General features: G+C 50.5%; 1 protein-coding gene across 2 annotated transcripts in view; it reads right to left on the bottom strand.

Annotated features, from left to right (window-relative positions):
- Nucleotides 1-22878, bottom strand: part of ABCA3 (ATP binding cassette subfamily A member 3) — a 77275-nt gene that overhangs the window by 5784 nt on the left and 48613 nt on the right. For both annotated transcript variants that reach the window (XR_010917305.1, XM_067534066.1), the window contains exons 13-26: nucleotides 22438-22592; nucleotides 20908-21063; nucleotides 17318-17528; nucleotides 16649-16799; nucleotides 15015-15113; nucleotides 13834-14026; nucleotides 11433-11736; nucleotides 9796-10069; nucleotides 8330-8534; nucleotides 6565-6784; nucleotides 6103-6261; nucleotides 4919-5091; nucleotides 3805-3939; nucleotides 2850-3044 (exon numbers count right to left, since the gene is read on the bottom strand). Coding sequence is in view for 1 of the 2 variants with exons in the window: in XM_067534066.1 (XP_067390167.1) it covers nucleotides 2850-3044; nucleotides 3805-3939; nucleotides 4919-5091; nucleotides 6103-6261; nucleotides 6565-6784; nucleotides 8330-8534; nucleotides 9796-10069; nucleotides 11433-11736; nucleotides 13834-14026; nucleotides 15015-15113; nucleotides 16649-16799; nucleotides 17318-17528; nucleotides 20908-21063; nucleotides 22438-22592 (2630 nt within the window). In the remaining variant the exon portion in view is untranslated. The remainder of the gene's footprint in view (nucleotides 1-2849; nucleotides 3045-3804; nucleotides 3940-4918; nucleotides 5092-6102; nucleotides 6262-6564; nucleotides 6785-8329; nucleotides 8535-9795; nucleotides 10070-11432; nucleotides 11737-13833; nucleotides 14027-15014; nucleotides 15114-16648; nucleotides 16800-17317; nucleotides 17529-20907; nucleotides 21064-22437; nucleotides 22593-22878) is intronic.

The following is a 22878-nucleotide window of genomic DNA, read 5'->3' as shown; positions in this document are numbered from 1 at the left end:
GAACAGCTCATTTCACTGAGATCACTAGCAGGGGGAGCTTTGCTCTTGCCATAAAGATCCAGTCCTAATCATTTTACACTAATTACATCACTGGGTAGATTCAAATAACCACAGCCCTGAATGTGCTGGATCTCCAGGCAGAAAGACAGACAACCCCATACAATACAGGCTTATGGCTAATGTGTCTTCTAACCAGCTGGTAGAATAACGAGCCATGAGAAGTCACAGAGCTGCTAGAGACTAGGGATGGCTAGAAAATCACGGCATGGCTGGTTGGTGCTCCCTGATTCCTAGACAGGCGTGCTGCACTGCTAGCCAGACAACACCATACTACACTCTTCAAATCCTCTTCGTGTCAGTCAGTCCAGCAACTGAGGCTACCGGGCAAGGAAGCTATACTCTACGTACTGCCTGCCAATAAGCAAGGGGAGAAATCGGTCACTCAAAGAGGTTAAGTGGGCACCACGCAAAGTTACTCACTGTACTGTACGCCTGGTATCTTGCTTCCTAAATCCTCACTAGCGAGAGGGATATTTGTGCCAGCCTCCTATGGCCTGATCCCGTGTTAAGTTTCTTCTGGGTAGCTTCCCAGGTTTTAATTCTTTGCTCCCTCTCCCAAATCAACACTATCTGCAGACCAGAGTGCATGAACATGGGCACCTAACTGCGGCACCAGCTTCAGGGGGACAGGAACTAGATCACAGGCTCCTAGCCAGTTTTATTCCACAGCTGGCCCCACAGTGCAGGGGGCACTGTGCTTCCGTGTGACTGCCACTTCTCAAAAGAGGGGCTGCAGGGGGTTAGAGAGACCTTAATGGGGGGAAAGGCACAGACACAGATAACGTGTTGGAACTTTGGATTCCAGGAGGAGAGCCCTCAAAACTGACCCCAAATTTCAAGGTGGATTGTCTTTGGGAAGGAATCATTAACATGTCTGGAGCAGCAGTACCATGTATTAGCGTCCACCCATCGATGTGTCAGATCCGAAATGATCAGGGCCTGTTTTCAGGATTCTCTGCATGGTTACCAGAGGCTTAGTTTATAAAGGAAACGCTGCTGCTTTGGCTAACTCCATCCATTTTCTGGAAAGCCACCAAAAAGATGGACAGACGGAAAGGACTGCTCATCCCATTTAGGAACTACAAGTCCTGTATTCTGCCTGACAGCAGTCAGCACCAGCTACTTCAGAAGAAGGCAGAAGAACAGCCTATTCATAGGGGTGTTTTTCACCAATTCCCCATCAGTTAGTAGTGGATTTATTCCGTAAGGTACCAGGGTTTATTCCCATCTGAATAATTTTAATCTAATGTAACTGCTGATGTTCTCATTAGCCATAAAAGGTCTGATACTTGTTTGAATCATGCTAAAATCTCACTGTGGAGCAATGAGTTCAATGGCTAATTATGCCTTGTGCAAACTATTTCCTTTAACTACGTTTATGAAATGTGTTGCCTTGCAATACCATTGACTGCCCACCATTCTTTGATTGGGAGAAGGGATAAACAGAAGGTGTAAAGAGATGGCAATTTCCTGCAGTATCCTGGGAAAGCCTGGCTGAATTAAGTTTATGTAGCTTTCAGGTCCATTGCACTAACTGCCAAGGTGACGTATTATTGTGGGCCGGGATGGTCTGTGCCGTCTCGAGGGGAGAAATGAGATGTAAGGCTTGGAGGGAGGTAAGGCACACGCTGAGCAACATGCCAGAGAAGAATGGGCTTTTGGCACAACGTGTGTGAGACATGGATTTCCTGGGAAATATCTGGGGGAGGGGGTAGGAGGAATGCAAATTTCTCACCTCTGGTTATGCAAAAACCCAGCCTTTGGAAGCTCTGCCCTAAGAAAGGGTCTTTGCCTGCTGACCACCTCCTCCCAGAGACTGTATGACGAAATGGATGAACTGACTGGCTGATTGTTCTGGTTCGGAGCGAAGGCTGTTACGAACTTGTACCCACAGAAAACCCCAACCGGGGGGAAGAGAGCAGGGTAGGGGTGAAGGGCTGACTCTTGCCAGAGCCCCTCCTGGAGACGGGGTGATCCCTGATAAGATCATTAGCAGGTGTGTAGGTTCTTTTACTATTTGCATTGGTTTTCTCTATAATACTCTTAAGAATAAATGGGCTGTGAGATAACTTGTAACTGCTAGCAATTCACACTGTTACAGATCCCACACGCTGCCACGTGATTGGTCACAGCGCAAGCCAACAGCACCAGTATTCCCCCTGCACTCCATCAAAGGCATCTGCTCCAGGCTTCTCAGCCATCACCTCTCTTGGGCAGGGACCTACGGCTCTCTCACCTGACTGGGGTTTTCCTAGGCTGCACAATTCCCGGCCTATCCCAGCAAGCCAGGTATCTGCGCTTTGTTTCTCTCCGAAGGCTGTGAACAGCAGGGATGTTACCGTGGTCAGAACGCGTGCAGAACATTTAGTGAGAGGTAGCAGCGTCCATGTGACCAGTTAGTGCGTCAGAGATTTGCATCTCAGCTTGCCATGCACTAAGTCTCTATGCAGACGAGCCCTAATTTACATGAGTCGGTAGCTTAATGCATTTTGATTACAGTGCGTGGCACTCTTTGAAAAGTTACTGACGTTATTCTGAGGTTAAACTCGTTTTCTCTCTGCCTTTACAGCCAAGAGGGTCAGCCTCCACCAAACCCTGCTTCCGACCTTCGGAAGCAGCTAACACCCCATCGCTCTCCTGCTCCCCACACACACGTGGCCAGAAGCAGCATTGTGCCCTGAGAATCAAACATGGGGTGCTGAAGCAAGGCTGCTCTCCCACTCTGCCCCCAGCGTCACCCCCAGCAGGGTGACACCAGCCTCGCCCATTCGCTCTATGGGGCTCGCTACCTTTTTGATGTTGGCTAGGATGCTGTGGCCATCCACGTAGGCGTCCCCCGAGGTGATGCTCTCATCACCGGTCAGCATTTTGAAGGTGGTGGTTTTGCCGGCCCCGTTGAAGCCAAGCAGGCCGAAGCACTCCCCTTTGCTGACCGCCAGGGAGATTCTGTCCACAGCTAGCAGGGACTCGTGGCTGTCGTACACCTGGGAGAAAGCAGAGAGCAATCCACTCGGTTACAGAAAGCCTGAGTGCTTTTCCATCTGCCCGATACACTCCTGCTACTTCCTGACTGGGGTGCTGGGCTCCACAGGGGATGCTCAGGGACAGGGCTAAGAAGGGGACCCTCAGAGCCTGAGACAAATGAAATCAAGCCCTTGAATACAGAATTAGATACCTCACTCCCTATCCAGTGGCAGCAGGGGCGTTCCTGCCACCACAGCATGACCAGGGAAGCTGACCAGATTGGGGGCACTCGGCATCCTGCGTGTGAGCAGCGAAAGGGCTCAGGCCCCTGTCCCACAGTCAGCAGCGTGCAGGACCGTCACACGCAGCACTCGGTGTTCTCAAAGCACCCTGGGAAATGGCAAGCAGAGGGGCAACCCTCCACATCCACCAAAGCCCGGGCTTTCCTTGGGCACTTCGCTGTCAGGGCCTCTTCACGGACTCGCCAACAGGACAGGAGCCGCATCCTTCCATCCCAGCGGGCCCAGCAGGGCGTGGCCAGCAATACCACTCGCCAGGACGAAGGTGCCAAGTTCCACAAGGCCGGGGGTCACGGACAGCCAAGGCCGGGCTTTGCTGCTGTGCAAACCTTCCCTGGAACAGCTCTGCTAGTGCGCCGTGAAATCCAGACCGGCAGCACCCTGCGAAGCTGCAGCGGCACAAACCGTCTGTGTCCATTCGTCTAAACTGGGCCCGTTTAGGGTGGACGTAACCCTGCAAGGCCCACAGGCTCCAACTCACCTTGGTGAGCTCTTTGATGACCAGTGGGCTGCTCAGCGAGGACAGCAGCTCTGGCGGAGACTCCAAAACTTTCTTTCTCTCATCTGCCACATCCCGGTCTTCTGGCAGCACAGGCCCCTTGTTCAGCAGCAGCACCTACGCCGGGGTGACCAGAGGGGACGTCAAGGCGTGACTGGCAGGGGCGAGAGGCTGCCCTGGGTGAGCCCCCAACTTGGAGAAATGCAATTTAAAGGAGGAGAAAACTGTTCCAACACACGCTGGATGGACCCTCCCTCCCAGACAAGCTGAGGAATGATTTCACTCCCCCCCCCCCCCCCCGACTGACCCTTCTGTCCAGCAGACTTTAGGAACAATTCTCCTCTCTGCCCCCGATAGACACAGCCCTGACGGTGGGAGGGAGAAACCCCCATGTCAGAGAAGGACCAGCAATGAGAGCAGTTTAGCGAGGGCGGGAGAATTAATCCTGCTTGTAGGCAAGCAAGAAGATGTGACTGAAAGCAAAGAGCATGTAGATCTGGGGCTCCGACACCACGATGACACCTGGCACAGGCTGCAGGCTCCATTCAAATTCGGACTGGCTCCGATGGGCTCATTAGACCAGCCTGATACAAACACCTCTGAACTAAGAGTGTTAAGAGTCACACATTCCCCCAGTCCTGGACAATCGGGACCCGATCCAAACTGAGCGCTTTGCGCCCATCTCGTTTGTATCACCACCAACGGGTCCGATTCCCATTTACGCCAGCGTCACTTCACTGACCTCAGCGGAGCCAATCCTGATTACACAGGGATAAATGAGGCCCCGTTCCTCAGAATCCCAGCACACTGACATCCCGCACAATGCTGGGCTGGCAGATTCCCTGCTGCAAACACTCAGGCCCTGGGTCAAATGCACACTAGCCAAACCTGGCAGAAGGGCTCATCAGCAGGGGAGAGTGGAGGGCGGTTAATTCTCCCTTCCCTTGCTGGTTCAAGCCAGGAAAAGGGCTCTGAATGTTAAGAAGGGAGAAGGTGGGGAGGGCATGGAGGCACTGCAGCTTGATGGCAAACACCTGGCTGCCTGCACCGGTAAAACTACACTGCACAGTTGTTTCTGAACGGCTCAGCAGCTCACCCATTTCCGCCTCCTACAGAGGTCGCAGACAACGATCCTCAATCTCCAGAGGAGGTTCGTTTCAATGAAGAAGAGGAGGAGGAGGAAGGCAGTGCCCTGGACAGCCAGGGAGGTCAGATATTGTCCGATCCCTGGAGTCTCCCATGAGAAGTAATTCATCTGGTAACTGATATCTGGAGAGGGGGGGAAAAGCCAAAAATCAGAGGTGGGTCATTCCTTCCTTCGGGGGGAGGGGAGGATTTGTCCCCACCTGCCACATCCCTGACCAGCCCAGCAGGGCTTCCCCACACAGCTCGGCCAGCACCCTTTGTCCCCAACCTGCTGGATGCCCATTAGTCAGTGACTGCCAACTGGCAAGGATCTGGTGATGCAGAAAGATGCCCAATGGGGATCCAGGCAGAGCACACTGGATTCTTCACTCTTTGTCCAGTCTTTAGCCTAGTTCCTTAGAGGTAAAAGGCTAATGCCCCAACCCCACTGTGCCCTTCCCCCCTCCCTCCCTGGTTAGCCTTTAAATCATCTCCTACTTTCTTGCTTTCCAAACTGACTTCTCAGCTCCACTGTCCAAGGCCAGGCCTGGAACCACAGATTTCCCAAGGGGAACCACGAAGATGTCTCGAAGGAGCATGGACTGTGCAGAAGCCAGGCCTGCTAGCCCCAGAGAAACAGGGAGGCAGGGATTTGCCCTTGCTGTGCGCACATGTCAGGGATCAAAGACACCAGTAAGCCTTCAAGTAGTTTTGATCTTTCGCCAGACTCCCCATCCTCAACTCTACTGTCCCCCTTGAGCCTGGCCCATCAATGACATGACTCTAGATGCCCACCTAGGTTCTAATCTGCTCCCCAGATCCACAGGAGGCAAAATACCAAATATAATCCACCTTTCAGTTTGCACTGGTGTTCTGCAGAAAGCAGAGCCTCAGGAATCTAAGTGCACTGTGCAGGCACTCAATAGCATCACACAACAGAGAGGGGTGAGCAGCATTTGTAATCCATTTCTCACATCCGCTTACTCCCAGTGTTCCCCCCTAATGGCAACGAAGTTCCTTTCTCTCCCCCTCACTCCCAACACCTCTGGAGAGTCTTTTATGGAGACCAGCCTGTGCCGTCTCACTGCAAGGCCCATGGGGATGCTGGACAGTCGAGGGCTGGCAAGCTGAAAAGGAAGCAATTTGGATACTCACTAAACGCTTTGCAGATGATGACAGCTTCGATGGAAGAGGTGCAGAACTGAATGAACTCGTAGTTCTGGTAGAAGTCGCTGATGCACTGGCCCAAGCAGTAGTTGGGCAAAATCAAGAAGATTTTATCTAGGGTTCTGGAGAGGTCCACCAGGCCTAGCTCTGAAAGAGAAACAAGATCAGGTGGGTGGACTTCAGTGCTGAAATTTGTTGTCCCAGAAAACACAGCAGCAAGACTTCAGAATTTATAAAGCAAGGAGGGAAAATGAATTGGCACCGTGGTGCATGGCAGGAGGAATGAATCTGCAGAGCTCTCCCTGCTAGCAATTAGCACTGTAGGGTCTCCGGCCAAGGAATTGAGGAAAACCTCTTATTTTTCACTGGAGGCTGAACCACGCTAGCATCTTACAGGACAGAGTGGGAGGGTGAGGATTATGTCAGGAAGGCAGAGGGCAGTCACCTTACCTGGAATGCTCATGATCGTGACCGCGAGGAAGGTGGCCGTGCCCGAGAAGATGTTGAAGATGGTGAGCCGAGTGTAGGCCGTCGCTGCCACTGAGAAAAAGAAACTGAGCAGGTACATGAGAGGGATGATGGCCCAGCCGTAGAGCAGGAAGATAAGCATCACGTCGACGAGGTGGTTGTCCTGGGTGAAAGCTTTCACGGCGAAGGCCTGGAATATCACCTTAAAGACGACACCGAGAGGAGAATCAACACCCAAGGAATGAGTTGTTCTAGATCATGCCTAACACAGCCTCCATCTGACCTGGCTGGACAGCTTAACACTGTTGCCAACTCTTAAGACGCACTGCCAGCTCGAATCAGGACATGGGCAGAGTTACCCTTATCCTGGAGCCCCACTAGAAGAAGCCATAGATGAAGACATGAGGAGTAAAGCAACGCTGTTTGCACTTCCCCACCCCTACAAGGCTTTTCAGCAGGGTTTCTGCAGGCCAGACATGCAGGTTTCCCTGTTGGTCCTTTATTCGTCTTTGCTTAGGGACAGTTACTGTAATAAGATGGGCCCAAGGATGGCAGTGGACAAAGTGGATGGGAGGGAAGCAGTAGACGAGCTAGGTCTTGATGTTAGCAAGGCTTTTGACACAGTCCCACATGACATTCTCATAAGTAAATTTTAGAAATGTGGTCTACATGAAATTACTATACAGTGGATGCACAAGTGGTCAAAAGACCATACTTAAAGAGTAGTTATCAATGGTTCGCTGTCAAACCCGGCATATGTTTCTAGTGGGCTGGCACAGGGTCCAATCCTGGGTCCGGTTCCATTCAATATTTGCACTAGTGGAGTGAAGTGGAGGCTTATAAAATGTGCAGATGACACTGAGCTGGGAGGGGTTACAAGCATTTTGGAGACCAGCATTGGAATTCAAAATTACCTTGACAATTGGAGAATTGGTCTGAAATCAAGATGATGAAATTCAACAAAGACAAGTGCATAGCACTTCACTTGGAAGGAAAACTCAAACTACAAAATGGGGAATAACTGACTAGATGATAGCACTGCTGAAAAGAATCCGGAGTTATAGTAGATCACAAATTGAACAGTCAACAATGTGATGCAGGTGTGAAAAAGGTTAATGTAATTTTTGGGTGCATTCACAGGAGTGTTGCATGTAAAACACAGGAGAGGTAATGGTCCCACTCTCTACATGGCACTGGTGAGGCCTCAGCTGGAGTGTCCAATTCTGGGCACCGCACTTTAGGAAGGATGTGGACAAACTGGAAAGTCCAGAGGAGAGCAACAAAAATGAAAGAAGGTTTAGAAAACCTGATCTATGAGGAAAGGTTTAAAAAACTGGGCATCTGTAGTCTCGAGAGAAAAAAAAGACCGAGTGGGGGGGACTGGTAACAGTTTTCAGATATGTTAAGGGTTGTTATGAAGAGGATGGTGATCAATTGATCTTCATGTCCACTGAAGGTAGGACAAGTAATGGACTTAATCTGCAGCCTGGGAGATTTAGGTTAGACGTTAGGAAAAACTCTCTCACTATAAAGATAGTTAAGCTCTGGAACAGGCTTCCAAGGGAGGTTGAGGAGTCCCCGTCACTGGAGGATTTTCAGACCAGGTTGGACAAACACCCGTCAGGGATGGTCTAGGTGACGTGGTCCTGCCTCAGTGCAGGGGGCTGGACTTGATGACCTCTAGGAGGTCCCCTCTGGCCCTGCGTTTCTAGGATTCTAGAACAGAGATGTGTCACTAGTGACTCACCAGCATCAGTGCACAGGGAATGAGGAAATTGATGAGGTCCCAAAGCAGGGCTGAGAGCCAGAAATTGGCGACATAGACCCCGCTGACAAACTGCACGTGCTTGGCCTTGATGGCTCTCTCGCTGACCAGCAGGAGCGCAAAGGTGCTGGACAAGGACGCCATCCCATAGAGCAAGTTGATAGCAATGGCAAAGCCAGTCTGGCCTCTAAGGGAACATTAAAGCAACTGGTTAGCAGGGGAGAAATCCCATCGGAACAATAGCAAGCATCTGAACCTAGCTGCTCCCTATGTTGTATGCTGCACACGGACGAGGCTGGTGGCTTGAGCTCTCTATCCCCCCCAGCATGATTCTCCTAATGCCAGAGGGGGTCACGACCACCTCCCAGCCCTTCAGTCTTGACCCACCACTGTGCTCCCTCAAAGTCAATCTAGGCAGCTCTGAGCATGGTGCTCTCGCCTGGAGAGCAGTTGGGCAGCTCAGGGTGACGTTGCCTGTGCAATGTCTGTGCCTGAAAAACATTCAGCATCTGCTGCACCAAAGGTCAAATCCTGAGCGGTGCTGAGCACCTGGCAACACCCATCGGCTTCTGTAAGAACTGCAGGCATGCTGCACAGCTCAGGATTGGGCCCCAGCAGATCACCCCTGGCTGGATGCTTGCTCACATCACACAATTCAGCACCAGTGGTGGGCTTCTTTGGCTCTGCAGAGGAGCCCAGGGCTGGAAGAGCAGATGAGGTGCGAGCGGCACTCGAGTAGCCCCTGCCTGTTCAAGGCCCAGCTTGGGGTGGAGACGCAGAGGGGGATGGGGGGGGGGGGGGCAAATCCACGCCCAAGATGGAAGTGAAATAAAAACAAATGAGCGCTTCGATAGTAACCTCGCGTCTCCACCCACCGCTCTCAAATCACCTGGCAACCATCAAGGAACCCTTGGGAGATCAGCGGCATGATCCTCTGTGCAGAGAGGGGAGTCAGGGCACAGACAGGTGCCAAAGACCAAGCTTTCAAACGCAGCACCGCTTGGCTGAAAGCGGGTGTCACGTACCTGTCTTTAGGCACCTACAATCTGATGTCCAGAGGCGTTACTGCTTCCACTGACCTCCGCTGGAATCCGGGGTCCTCAGCACCTCGGAAATCAGGCTGGAGGTGTCTGGAGACAGACGCTCACCCACTGAGAGGGACCCCCACTTTTGGCTATTTGGGTTCACATGACCTTGGGCTAGGTCACGCAGCACGTCCGTAGCACAGCGGGAGCCAGTGCACCAATGTCCTGACCGCCAGACCCGTCCTCTCGCCTGAGATAACACTCCCTCTCTGGTCTGATCTCAGCCATGGCCAGCTATGGGAAACTCAGCGCTGGTGGAAATTAGTGTGGCTTCATTGAAGTGGATGGTCCTATTGACTCCACTTGTGGGCTTGGCCCTCTGACCCCTGGCATGAAAGCAAGCAGTGAGAAAGCTGGACGTACTCCATGAGCTGGTCCTTTGCCGTCTCGGTGATGTTCCGCGGCTGGGGGTAGTTCGTGACAGTGATGGAAGCATTGGGTCCAGCCAGCAGCCGGAACAGGGCGTTGTCTGCCAGCATCAGTGCAGTGGCAGAGGCATGATACGCCTGATTGTTGAACAGCGCCGTGATCAGAGTGCGGTTTTTGACTTCTTCGAAGGAAGCGGCTGCAATGTAGCGTTCATTGAAAGTTCCGCCCTCCGCTGCAGCTCGGGAGATCAGGTACTCCTCCAGGTCACCTGTGACAAGTGCATCCATTTAGCCATTACCACTGGAGCCCAGCTAGTACCCGTGCAATGGATGCCAGGGTCTGGGCACAAAAGATACTGAGCAATCACTCTCCATCAGAAGTCCCTGGGAGCAGGGGAGGCTCCACATCTTGGAGTCTAGCTCTCATTCTTTACAGCAACGCTTCACTGAAAGAAATTGCATGTTACAGAGGGAGGTGGCACTTAAGGTTTGTGCTGGTGGTTTTTGAATTCAACTTTATTTTAGGCAAAAGTCAGAACATGCGGCTTGGTTCAGCAAAGCCCCATGGTTTGGATAGGATGCGCACAGCAGGCAACCGACACATTTGATCAGTTATTGGCTACTTGCTTAATATAAAACAAATGCCCTTTTAGAGGAGCATAGATACTACTCGCACTTCTATACAGAACTAAGTCAAAAGAGGATCACACCATCCAGAGCCTTGTTAATGGACGATCTGGACCGTCTGTTATCGAAACTAACAGAAGAAATATAATAGCAAGTGTATGAATAGTACAAGTGTGTCAGAGAGGTACAGGAAAGACCACAAGGGCCAACCATAACAAATTTGGGGAAGGGTTATTCAAAGAGAGGGCTGTTTATGGGATAGCCTGTACAGCCATTCCAAGCCTTCCTGTAGACCCGAATTTCCTCGTTTAGAAGCAAGATGCACTTGGGTTCAACACAGTGTTTGGAAAGCAAACACATTTTTAAATGAAGTAAACACACACACGCACAGCCTGGAGATGCTGAACTAAGTTTCACCCTCCGTTCTGGTCTACATGAGGAAACATTTATACGTCTGCAAACATCTGCTTGTCTTACAGACTGCAGTGGCTAGCTAAGAGCTAACACAGCCTACTCTGGGAAATAATATGGAGAAAAGCAGCAGGCAATATGCAGACCTGTTTACATTTAATGCGCCTTGATATGCATACCTTATACTCAGATCTGAAAGCCAGGGAATACTGAGCTCGGAACCAAGTTTTGAGCTGGTGGAGAATTCTTGTCACCTTCCATTAAAAGAATTCGCTACCCAGGGATGCGCGAGTTGAAAGGCAAGTGTAAATTTGGAAGTTAAGGCACAGCTCTACTTTTAGCATGCCTGCTTAGTGAAGGGGTCTAACAGAATGGGATCAGAAATAACCTATGTACTGTATTACCCAGGCCTTTCAGGACACACAGAGGCTGGAATCTGACTTCTCTGGTGTCTGTTGGCTGCATCATATTGATCCTGCTCAGTTATTCCTGCTACTCACTATCTTTGGAGCAGGAAACCAGCAGCTCTTATGCCTATGGCCTAACACTGTATGACCCCTCCAGACTAGCAGCCCCGCCCCAGTCCTGACCTACCTAGCACCTCCAGGGGCACTTGGTGCTGACCATCCAGCAGCACCGCATACTGTTCAGCCAGTCTCGGCGAGATCCCGGATGCCTCAGAGATGGAGAAAGGCACAACAGTCTGGCCGTACGGGTCCAGTGTCAGCCTCAGCAGTGCGGAATCTCTCGGCCCGGGGAAGGTCTTGGCGACAACCAGAGCAAGGGTTGTGAAAATCAAAGGCACCAGGAACTGAGCTGCCACCATCTTCCAGTTGCGCCAGCTGTACACGGCCCTCTTCATGAACATGGCATAGAACTGCTGGCAGCACAGATAGAACTGGGAGGAGACAGAGGAAAGGGGAGGGTTTAACTGGACTCCATGTTGGCAGCAGACACCCCAGCAGGACAAATGCGTTAATACTGGATCAGCCCCTTGCAGCTTCCTGGTGGAAGGAAACACAGAGTCTCCGGAGGGCTCCTCCTAACCCAGACCATCCTAACTGGACTAACCTCAGAGCTCCGACTGGCCATGCTGGTTCCCAGCAAAGCCCGTAAAGAGATTATTGGGGGTTAACAACTGCAATCTGCATCTGTTTTCAGAAGAGTAGCTCCAACCCCTGCCAGCAGCCAGGTCCTGTGGTTTTACAACTGCCTTTTCTGACTTTTTTTCTCTCCCTCCCCTGTGGCTTAGTGAAATACCCACACAAAGCCACCAGAGACCTTGGACACATAGTGAAACAGGCTAAATGCAGGCTGCTGCTGCAGCTGCCCAAAGAGAGAAAGATTGCTTCCGCTAATCTCCTTCAGTGCTAGGACACACCCGTACTGCTTGGAACAATGGCAGGTGAAATATTAGACAATCTGCCTTTTTTTAATTTGAAAGTGACCCTATGTATATAATGTTTGCAGTGTTGTTATAGCCATGTTTGGGGGGCCCAAGAAAGCTCATCCCTTCCACCCAACAGAAGTTGGTCCAATAAAAGATTCTCTCACCACCTATCTTCTCCCTCCTATAAATCTAAGGCACATTAAAAAGGCTGCAGTGACTATTTCCTCATTTAATGCATAAAGTCCATCGAACAGGAAAGAAGCCATATAGAGGTAATTAGCCTTTATAGTGCTAGAAATATTCAGAATGTTAAACATTAAGAACAGTAAAATCAGTACATCTCAAAAGGAGACAGGAATTCTTGTACTTCCAAGTAAAAGGTTTAAGATGCACATGATCCAGTGATTTTACTATGGAAGAATTCTGCCTCTTCTATACACCTCAAGTTTTGACCACGTTTCACAGCTGGATGCCCTGGTATAGCAACTAATGCCTGGCAAATTAAAGAAGTTTCAGAAAGAAAGAGAGAGACCAACCCACAGTTTAGATTGCAATTCTGGGCATTTGAAATCATAAGCAGTGGGAATCTAGAGTCAGAGGAGGTGACTAAAATCAGGAGTCCTGGGTTTTAATTCTGGACTCTGCCACTGATTCACTGTATAACCTTGGGCAAGTCACTTCACCTCTCTATGCCTCAGTTTTCTCACTTGTAAAATAGGGGTATGGTACTGACCTACCTCACGACATCGACATGGGTGAAACCAGATAGACAATCACCACATGCTTGAATGAACTTACACAGAAAAATGATAAAAGACAAAAACTAACACCCATGGGACAACACTTGACAAAGCAATCACTCCATATCTGACCTCTCCATCCTCAAAAGTGTGGTGCAGGTTTCCTTTGAAAGACAAGCCTGGGAGTTTAAATTCATAACTTTGCTAGACACTAGAAATCATAGACTCAACTGACACACTGGTTGTATGTCTCATTACAACAATCTGTAACCTACTAACCCCTCCTTTGTCCTATGACTGCAGGGTGTTAAACGCACACTTCATCTCCAATGGTCTGTGCAACATGTGTTAACTCCTTATGCTTTACAACCTGTTCCACCTTGCATTTAACTGTGACACTTGGATTATTACCCTTCCCAGCCCTGAAGAAGAGCTCTGTGTATCTGGACAGCTTGCCTCTCTCACAATAGAAGTTGATCCAATAAAAGATACTGCCTCATCCACCTTTCTCTCCCTGTCTCAGTAGGACAATTCAATTTATGTAAAGTGAGTCAGTTAACATTAGTGCAGTGCTTTGAGACCCTGTCATGGAAGGGTCTAGTGAAGTGCATTTAAATTATTAGTATTAATAGGGAAAAGCATCATATTTTGCTATGTGGCCCAAGACTCCAAGGGCCGAATTCAGAGAAGGGTCAGATTCAGAGGGGAAGCCAAAGAGATTTAATCCACTTGAGATGTAATTTACACCTTTTTCCTTCCCCCCTCATATTCACCTCGACATTTGGCCCCATCTTGATTTCCTCCAGACCCCCAACCAAGCCAACTTGCCCTCCCCATGCCCCAATGGTTCGGACTGAGTGCTCACCCCCGTGTTCAGTTTGATACTGGAGCAATCCTCCGTGATCAGAGCCCCGCTGTCATCGGTCATGTCAGTCATTCCACTCAGACTGCTGGAGTCATCCATAGCCCAGTCGTTGGACCGCCTCTCGTGCTGGTACTGCAGAGCAGGGAGTTGAATGGCTTGGATATCCATGCTAGAGTCCACCAGCTTGCCAACCCTGAAACAGACGGAAAAGCGGCCAATGGAACTCATGGAGGCAGGGGACTGAATTTCCTGATGCTCCATTAAAACAAAGGGGACTAATAGATGTGTGCTAACAACTTGTGGTACAGATTGGCCTGAGCTCAAACCCAACAAGTCAAGGTTCCTAGCTGGACGTGCTCAACTCCAGCCCACATGGGGGCCTTTAGATTTTTGCCTGATTGACTCCTCCACCTTCATTCCTATGGAAATGTTGGCCCTGATGTGTTCCAGGCTCCAGGGAGCTCTCTGTAATGCTGCTTGGATTGGGCTTTTTTTATATCTAAAAAGACAGAAGCCTGCTTTGTCCAATCACATGCTGACTTAAGTAGCATTTCTAGAGAGCCTCCAAATCTAACTCCACAGTGCCCTGAACAGCAGCTTGATCCAGGTTTACCACCAGTGACATCTACAGCAGAAGTGAAAGAGGTCTGTGCTGTGGATCTGGGGGATGGGGGTTCAAACACTGGTTATGACTCGTATAGGGGGTGAAAAACGTATAGACATGAGCGTAAGGGTCCTGGAGTAATTGCTGGAATGAGTGGGGATCAGTCGAGTCCCTTCTGGACTTAAAATCTGTGACTGGCTCTGAACACAGGAGTCAGCGCTAGCATTAACCCTCAGTAATCAGTCATGCAAGAGATGCTGGAACTCCAGACAGCCCAGGAGGGCTCAGTTATTTCCTTAGAGGTGCCTGGAGTGCCCGTTCTCAGTACAGGGCTTTCCACATCCACCCCTCACAGGCTATGCTGATCTCAGAGATCTGCTGAAAGGCAAAATCTGGAACCTTTCCTGAGAAGATAAATAAGGGGATTAGGGTTTTTTTCATGTTACTGCATTGAAACGGATGTTGCTCACAAGAGTTCATCTTCAGAGACACCTCCCTTTGGGAGCTGGGGTGCAAGCCTTCTCCACTGGCTATCCCAACGGCAGCCTCCCTTCCTGGCTAGCGTATGACTACCTACCTGAGGAAGACCTCCTCCATAGTGGTGACAGAGGCACCATAGCTAGCGATCCCCAGCTCCTCCCGTTTCTGCTCCAGCTCGGTGAACAGCGCCTCAAATCTGCCAGGACAGGGAGACAGTTAGAAGCTACATTCTTGTATCCCTTGCTCATGAATCAGAGAAACTAGAAGCAGCTCTCCAGCTTCCCTGTGCAGAAGCCAGGCAGTTGCCAGCCACACTCATCCGTTAGGATATCAGGCAGACAGGTCCCTCTGCGAGGTTTGACATCAGACAGGCTCATTCGATTAATGGACAGTGGAGGGTGACGGGAAGCAAGACGGGGCAGATGAGCAGCTCACCAGCAGGTGTTGCCCTAGATACCCAGCCTGGGGCTTCCAGGCAGACAGGGTGGAATGGGAATTGAGTCAGCTATAGGCAAAGAAGGAACTTGCCGGGAGTTGGCCCTGTCAGGAGCCTGGGTTGGGTCGTGCAGCCCCTGCTTTCAGTAGGACACTTCGGCGACGGAGCAGCTGCCCACCCGTCTTGCAATGGAAGTTCTGGGTGCTTTGGCAAGTGCCCTGTCATCTCATTACGGCTTCACTTAGCCTCTGTGGAAACGCTGATCAGCAGCGTTAATGTTAGCATTAACTATTTGTATCAGCGTAGGCCCAGTGTGTGACGACATAGTCCCTGTCCTGAGTAGTTTACAACCCAAGCAGCCCTCAAGCGACAGATCCCCCACGCCCATCAGTGACAGCATGGGAACAGCAGGGATCTCTTCCTAGCGGGAGCACACCAACACCTGGGACGACTTTGCTACATCAGACTTCTCAAGCCTGGCCTACAGGGAAGCCCAGGGCTCCTGCACTGAGCAACACTGAGAGAAAGCTGCTTCCTCGGTCTTTCCTCTGTGCAGCCCAGGAGCGACTTGTATGCCCCTCGTCATGCATTCTGCGCTATCTGCTCTAGACAGCAATACCTGGGGTTACCAGAGACCCTCCAGCCTAGGAATTCCATTGGCCACTCCAGGGAGAAGAGGCGTTTTAAAGGCCCGTTTAGGATTGCTGAGGCAGAGCAACTGAGGCACTTCCCCTGACACCCAAAGGGAGTCAGCATCAGCATTATACCCCAGGTCTCCTGGCTCATAATCCTACGCTTTAACCATCAGGCAACACTGCTCCTCTAAGTAGCCCTTTGTTCTTGATAGCTTTGCTTTTGCTACCGGTAGTTTTCCCAGTTAGTCTGGATTTCTGTCCATGTTAGGTACTTATCTGGCTCCTATCACCATAGCATGGGGGTGTCTCACAGCCTTAATGTACTTACCCTTAACTTTACCTTGGAGGAAGGGCACGGCTACTGTCCCCATTGTACAGATGGGAACTGAGGCCCAGCCAGGCTAAGGGACTTGCCCAAGGTCACCTAGGAAGTCTGGGGCAGAGTAAAGATTTGAACCCAGGCTCCCATGTTGTAGGCTAGTGCCCTAACCACTGACTCATCCCTCCTCCTACACCTTGCTGTGTAGTTTAGGTCTCGAATTGCTGGCAGGCCTGGTGTGTGGCGGCACTGCAGCTCGCGCTGGACCTGGCACCAAGCCATCTAAGCAGCAGGGGAGGCAGTTATGGAAATTGCTGAGGACCCCTCCAGGGCAGCGTTACCTGTGCGTGCTCTCTGTGGGCAGGATGAATGATAGCTCTGCCCCGGCATTGCTCTCCAGGGTGGCATTGGGCACATACTGACAAATGAGGCGGGAGATCTCCCCGAGGTTACAGTACGGCTCCTTCACCATCACCATGTGGTATCCGGCACCTGAGGGAGACCAGTTACAAACGGGCACCAGTCACAAAGGCTGTTCCTTCCAGGGCAGACCTAGCCTCTCGCTGCGGGGAGACAACGTGGTCAGGCCTCATGCTGCATGACATGGACTTCCTGTCCCGTGGGGCTGGGCCGGCTCCCCTCCCCACTCCCCCCATCATGACGATGGGGCAGCTGGGCCAAATCTGAGTGAGTGGTGTTGCAACCTGGCACACGGGGTCGCAGTGCCAGCTCAGGTTGGGCCCAGGCCCATCACAATGGAGGGGCGACAGCTGGTCCAAACCTGCCGTGAAGCCAGGCCAAACCTGAGATGGGGGCCCTGTGCAAATGCAGCCAGTGCACACTGGTTAATCTGGGCTTGATTCCTGTGGGTGCAGTTGCATCTGTGGACCCTGGTTAATGCCGCCCCTGAGGCATTCCCCTCCCACAGCACCCTCCTGAGGCTGGCACTCCCTCTTTCTCGGGACACGGGGGCAGGGGCAGGAGATGACCTCTCCGCTGCCTCCCTTCACCGTATTTGTGCTTGAGGAAGAGCGAGGAGCCGCAGCACTGCAGCTCGCCCTGCGCCATGATGGCAATACGGTCCCCAAGCAGATCCGCCTCGTCCATGAAGTGGGTGGTCAGCAGGATGGTACGGCTGCTCCTCTGCTGCTGGAGGAGGTCCCAGGTGGCCCTGCGGGAGGCTGGGTCCATACCGGATGTCGGTTCGTCCAGCATCACCACCTACGCACCAGAGAAGGCAGTCCATTAGCGGGACAAGACAGATGTAGTATTGTGCACGAGCGTGCTCAGGGACCGGAGCTGAACCCAGCCCTGGGCTGGCAGCTCTGCAGAGACATGGGGAGGGGGGCATGGCAAGTTACAACAGGGACATGGGGGCAATCAGTGGGGGAATCAGCATCTTAAATGGCTGTTCACAAATGCAAGGCATGTGGGGAATAGACAGGAAGGACTGGGAGTATCTGCACACAAGCTAAATTATGACTTAGTTGGCAGCAGAGACTGGGTGGGTGTCTCAGGACTGGACTATGGGCACAGAGGAGGTAAATCCTTCAGGAAGGACAGGCAAGGTGAAAAGGAGGAGCTTTGCTTTATACAGCAAGAATATATACACTTGTTCTGAGATCTGGAAGGAGCTGAGAGGCAGAGCAGGTAAAGAATTAAAGGGGTAAAAAAATAGGGCCGACGTCATGGTAAGCGCCCACTAGAGCACCAAATCAGGAAGAGGAGGTGGCTGCGGCATTTCTAGAACAACAGAGCTATTCAAAGCACAAGACCTGGTAGAAATGGGGAACTTTAACTACCCAGACATCTGTTGGGAAAATAACCTGGCAAAACACAAAATGTTTAGTATTTGGAAGGCATTGGGGACAACTTGTTTTAGAAAGTGGAAGAAATAACCAGGAAGACAGCCATTTTAGACTTGATTCTGACCGACAGAGAGGATTTGGTAGTGAATCTGAAGGTCAAAAGCAATTTGGGCGAAAGGGATCATGAAACAATGGATTTCATGATTCTGAGGCAAGTAAGGGACTTCAAAAAAGCAGGCGTGAATGGACTCAGAGAACTGGTAGGCGAAGTCCCATGGGAAGAAAATCTAAGGGATAAAGGAATTCAGGAGAGCTGGCAGCTTCTCATGGAGACAACTGCAAACTATCCTGATGCAAAGGAAAGACTGGGAGTATAGTAAGAGGCCAATATATCTGCATCAGATCTTTAACAATCTGAATATCAAAAAGGAGTCCTTCCAAAAATGGAAAGATGGATGCATTGCTAAGGAGGAGTACAAAAGAATAGCACAAGCTGTAAGGACAAAATCAGAAAGGTTAAGCACCAAATGAGTTACACCTAGCAAAGGACATAAAGGGCATCAAATAGATAATATTTGTTAGGAGCAAGAGAAAGACAAAGGCAGGTGTAACCCTCTAAGTGGGGTAGGAGAGCTGATAACTGAGGACATCAAGAAGACTGAGGTGTTAATGCCTTTTTTGCTTCAGTTTTCACTAAAAAGGTTTGTGTTGCGCATCAGCTCACCATTATTAATATTAACAGCAAGGGGGAAGGAACACAAGCCAAAATAATGTAAGAACAAGTTAAAGAACATTTAGATAAGTTAAATGTATTCATGTCAGCAGAGCCTGAGGAAGTTCATCCTAGGGTACTTAAGGAACTAGCTGAAGCTATCTTGGAACCATTAGCAATTATCTTTGAGCACTCATGGATAACAGGTGAGGTCTAGAGAACTGGTGAAGGGCAAACATAGTACCTATCTTTAAAAAGGGAGACAGAGAGGACCCAAGGAATACAGACCAGTCAGCCTTACTTCAATACCTGGAAAGATACTGGAACAAATTACTAAACAATCCATTTGTAAGCACCAAAGGGATAACAGAGTTATAAGGAATAGCCAGCATGGATTCATCAAGAACAAATCATGCCATACCAACCTCATTTCCTTCTTTGACAGGGTTACTGGTATGTTGAATGGGGGGAAGCAATAGGCATGATATATCTTTATTTTAATAAGGCTTTTGATGGTTCCACATGATATTTGCATAAGTAAACTAGAGAAATGAGGTCTAGATGCACAATGGGTTGAAAGACTGTACTCAGATAGTAGTTATCAATGATTCATTGTCAAACTGGGAGGGCGTATCTAGTGGGGTCCTCCAGGAATCAGTCCTGGGTTGGATACTGTTCAATATTTTCATTAATTACTTGGATAATGGAGTGAAGAGGATGCTTATAAAATTTGCAGATGACACCAATCTGAGAGGGGTTGCAAGCACTTTGGAGGACAAGATTAGAATTCAAGATGACCTTGACAAATTTGAGAATTGGTCTGAAAAAAATAAAGACAAGTGCAAATTATTGCATTTAGGAAAGAAAAATCAAATGCATAACTAGAAAGTGGGGTGGTAGTACTGCAGAAAAGGATCTGGGAGCTATAGAGGATCACAAATTGGATATCAATCAACAATATGATGCAGATGTGAAAAATATCAGTCTGGGGGGTATTAACAGAAGTGTCGTATGTAACAGACGGGAGGTTATGGTCTCACTCTGCTCAGCACTAGTGAGGCCCCAGCTGGAGTACTTTGTCCAGTTCTGGGCGCTGCACTTTAGGAAAGATGGGGACAAATTGGAGTGTCCAGAAGAGAGCAACAGAATTTAAAACTGACTTAGAAAACCTGATCTAGGAAGAAAGGTTAAAAAAACTGGGCACATTTAGCCTTGAGAGAAGACGACTGACGGGGGACCTGTTAAATCTTCAAATCTGTTACAGGTTGTTACCAAGAGGACGATGATAAATTGTTCTCCATGTCCAATGAAGGCAGGACAAGAAGTAATGGCTTAAACTACAGCCAGGGAGCTTTAGGTTAGATATTAGGAAACACTTTCTAACTAGGAGGGCAGCTGAACTCTGAAAGAGGATTCCAAGGAAGGTTGTGAAATTCCCATCATGGGAGGGTTTCAAGAACAGGTTGGACAAACTCCTGTCAGGGATGGTCCAGGTTTACTTGGTCCTCACTCAGCGCAGGGGGCTGGACTCGATGACTACATGAGGTCACATCCAACCCTACATTTTTATGATTCTGTGGCACGCAGGGATCCTCAGAGCCTGGGCTGGACACAGCTCTGGACAAGTGTGTAAGGGTCACAGTGGAGAGACCAACTGTCGCACACTGGTCTGCCCCAAGAGGCAGGAGACGCTGCCGGTACCAACGCCAGAGCTGGTCCAGGAAAGACAGACTGGCCCCTGGTCTTTCATTCTGGGGGCACCGACATCCCCCTCTCCCGCAAATGTTCTAATAACCCTCCTGGCTCACGAGGGAGGGGCAGCTTTCGGTGAGCTCAGCACCCATTCTGCTCTGTGGCAGCAGGCTGGGCCAATCACAGGCGGTTGCCGCAGCCCTGTCCCCAAAGAGCCTTTTGCTGTAGCCACTGAGCAACACAGCATCCTTGTGCCACAGAGATCCCTAGCAACCCGGCTAGTAGAGCGGGAGGGGCTCGGGACCAGCCACTCTCCCCCGAGCTCTGTCGCCAGCACCTCAGCCCCAGGGCTGCCCAGAGCCACCCGAGAAAAGGGGAGCTGCTTTGCCTTGGAATCCCCGATGAGTGCAATGCCGATGGACAGCTTGCGTTTCATGCCTCCGGACAGCGCTTTCGACAGAGAGTGGCGCTTCTCCTCCAGGTTCAGGATCCTCACAATGCGGTTGATCTCCTCCAGGCACTTCGATGAGGGGTAGCCTTTCAGCTGGCGGACAAGGGGAAGGAAGGGTTAAGCGTTTAATAAAGCAGACCCCGCTGGGGGGAGCCAGTTCCCTGCCCCATACTGCATCAAGCAGCCAGAAAAGCCCCTTTGCAAGAGGCCTTGCTCACGCCGCTCCCTGGGTGTAAGGAAATGCCTCATGCTCCACCCACGCTTCTGCATTAACCAAGAAAACAAACTCAAGAGAAGGCTCAACTCCTGCCCCAGAGAGTATCCTTTCCTGCAGGACTCCCCATACCCCCTGGGACAGAGCATATTAATCAATGCCCCCTGAAGGGGTCGTGCTACTCTGGTGCAGCCAGTTCCAGCTGCTGCCCCAATGAGGCAGCCTTAATAGGATTCCCAGGGGTTAAATCCCAGCAGGGGTCTGCAGAGACCCAGCCAAGAGGGATGCCATGAGCTGGGAGCTTTTTTGCATAGCTTGGTTGAATAAGAAGGCCAAAGAAAGGTGAAAAAAGGGGGTGGCTCTGCTTGAACTGGGCTGCTTGTAACTCTCTTTCCAGCCACCCAGTCTCTGCCACGTCATGACCTTCGGAACAGCAAGATGTCTCAGTGGGGGACCATCCTTATAGCCACTCCGCCACTCAAGGGGCTCCACTGCTCTCTCAGACCCTCCAGAGCGGGGGCTGTAAATGGGAAAAGGCCCTCAAATGCAGATGAGTGTCTGAGGGAAGCCCCATTCCCTCCAGAATTTAACACAGCCTGTGCTCTGCCCCCGATTGCTGGATCCAGCTCATCCTGCCCCATTGCTACAGAGATACAAAGAGGGAGGGCAATTTGGACTCAACAGAATAGTCGGCAGGCATCGGAGAGTAGTTAGATTCTACGGCCTTGTCCACACCCTCTCACATCAGTGACCAAGGAAGCAAACTTCCTGATCGCACTCTCTCATATATGCTCTGTAAAATTTCACAGGTCATCAGCTTGTCCACCTGCAGAGTTCCACCAGCATAACTTAAAGGGACATTTTAAACCCCAGTTTAACCCTGGATCATTTCAGATTAGCTGAAATGGATCAGGTATAACTTTAAGATAAACTGGAATAAACTGTTCAAAACAAAATAAGTGCTCCTACAGGGTTTGCACCTGTTCAACCAAACCAGCTGCAAGCTGACATGTGGATAACCCTGGTAGGGATAGAAAATGGAAGGATAAACATAATTTTCTATTATTGATATGAGAAGTATAAGCCATCAGTGTTTAGCACAGGATGCATGGTGCTACATTATTGATGGAGGTTGCCGTGTCCATGCCAGAACTATGGGCCACTATTGTGATCCCAGAGATACAAAGACTTCTGCAGACACAGATGGGCCCCCAGCCACTTCCCTCCCGCGACGCTGCACGTCCTCAGCTCACCCCAGAGTAGAAGTACAGGTGCTCCGCAACTGTCATGTTGTCAAACAGAACGTCGTGCTGGGGACACAGGCCCAGACTCCTTCGGATCAGAACCATGTCCTGGGAGATCTCGTAGCCGCTGATGTAAGCCTGGCCGCTTGTGGGAGGATACAGACCTAGGAGTGCAACACACCGGAGGGACAATAGCCACTTGTGGATAAGAGCAGCGAGTTGCCAGTGTCTCATCTCCTCCCCCCCCACATGGAACTCTCAGCTCCCAAGACCTGGGGGTTTCCCACACCCCTAGCCCTTGGCTAACAAACCTTCACTGGAGCCACCCTGCTTCAGGCAAAGAACTGAATCGGGCTCCCCTTACAGCCACTCTGTACTACGCCTTAAATTAGCTTCTCCCTTCCACCTTGACTGAGCTGATTTCACAGAGCTCCCAGGAACCTGCCTGAG

Source organism: Emydura macquarii, unplaced genomic scaffold, assembly GCF_026122565.2.
Source record: "Emydura macquarii macquarii isolate MOO-44397 ecotype Brisbane River unplaced genomic scaffold, CSIRO-AGI_Emac_v2 contig_3374, whole genome shotgun sequence".
Taxonomy (NCBI): domain Eukaryota; kingdom Metazoa; phylum Chordata; order Testudines; family Chelidae; genus Emydura; species Emydura macquarii.
The sequence above is the reverse complement of the archived record's forward strand: the minus strand, read 5'-3'. Positions and strand labels throughout refer to the sequence as shown.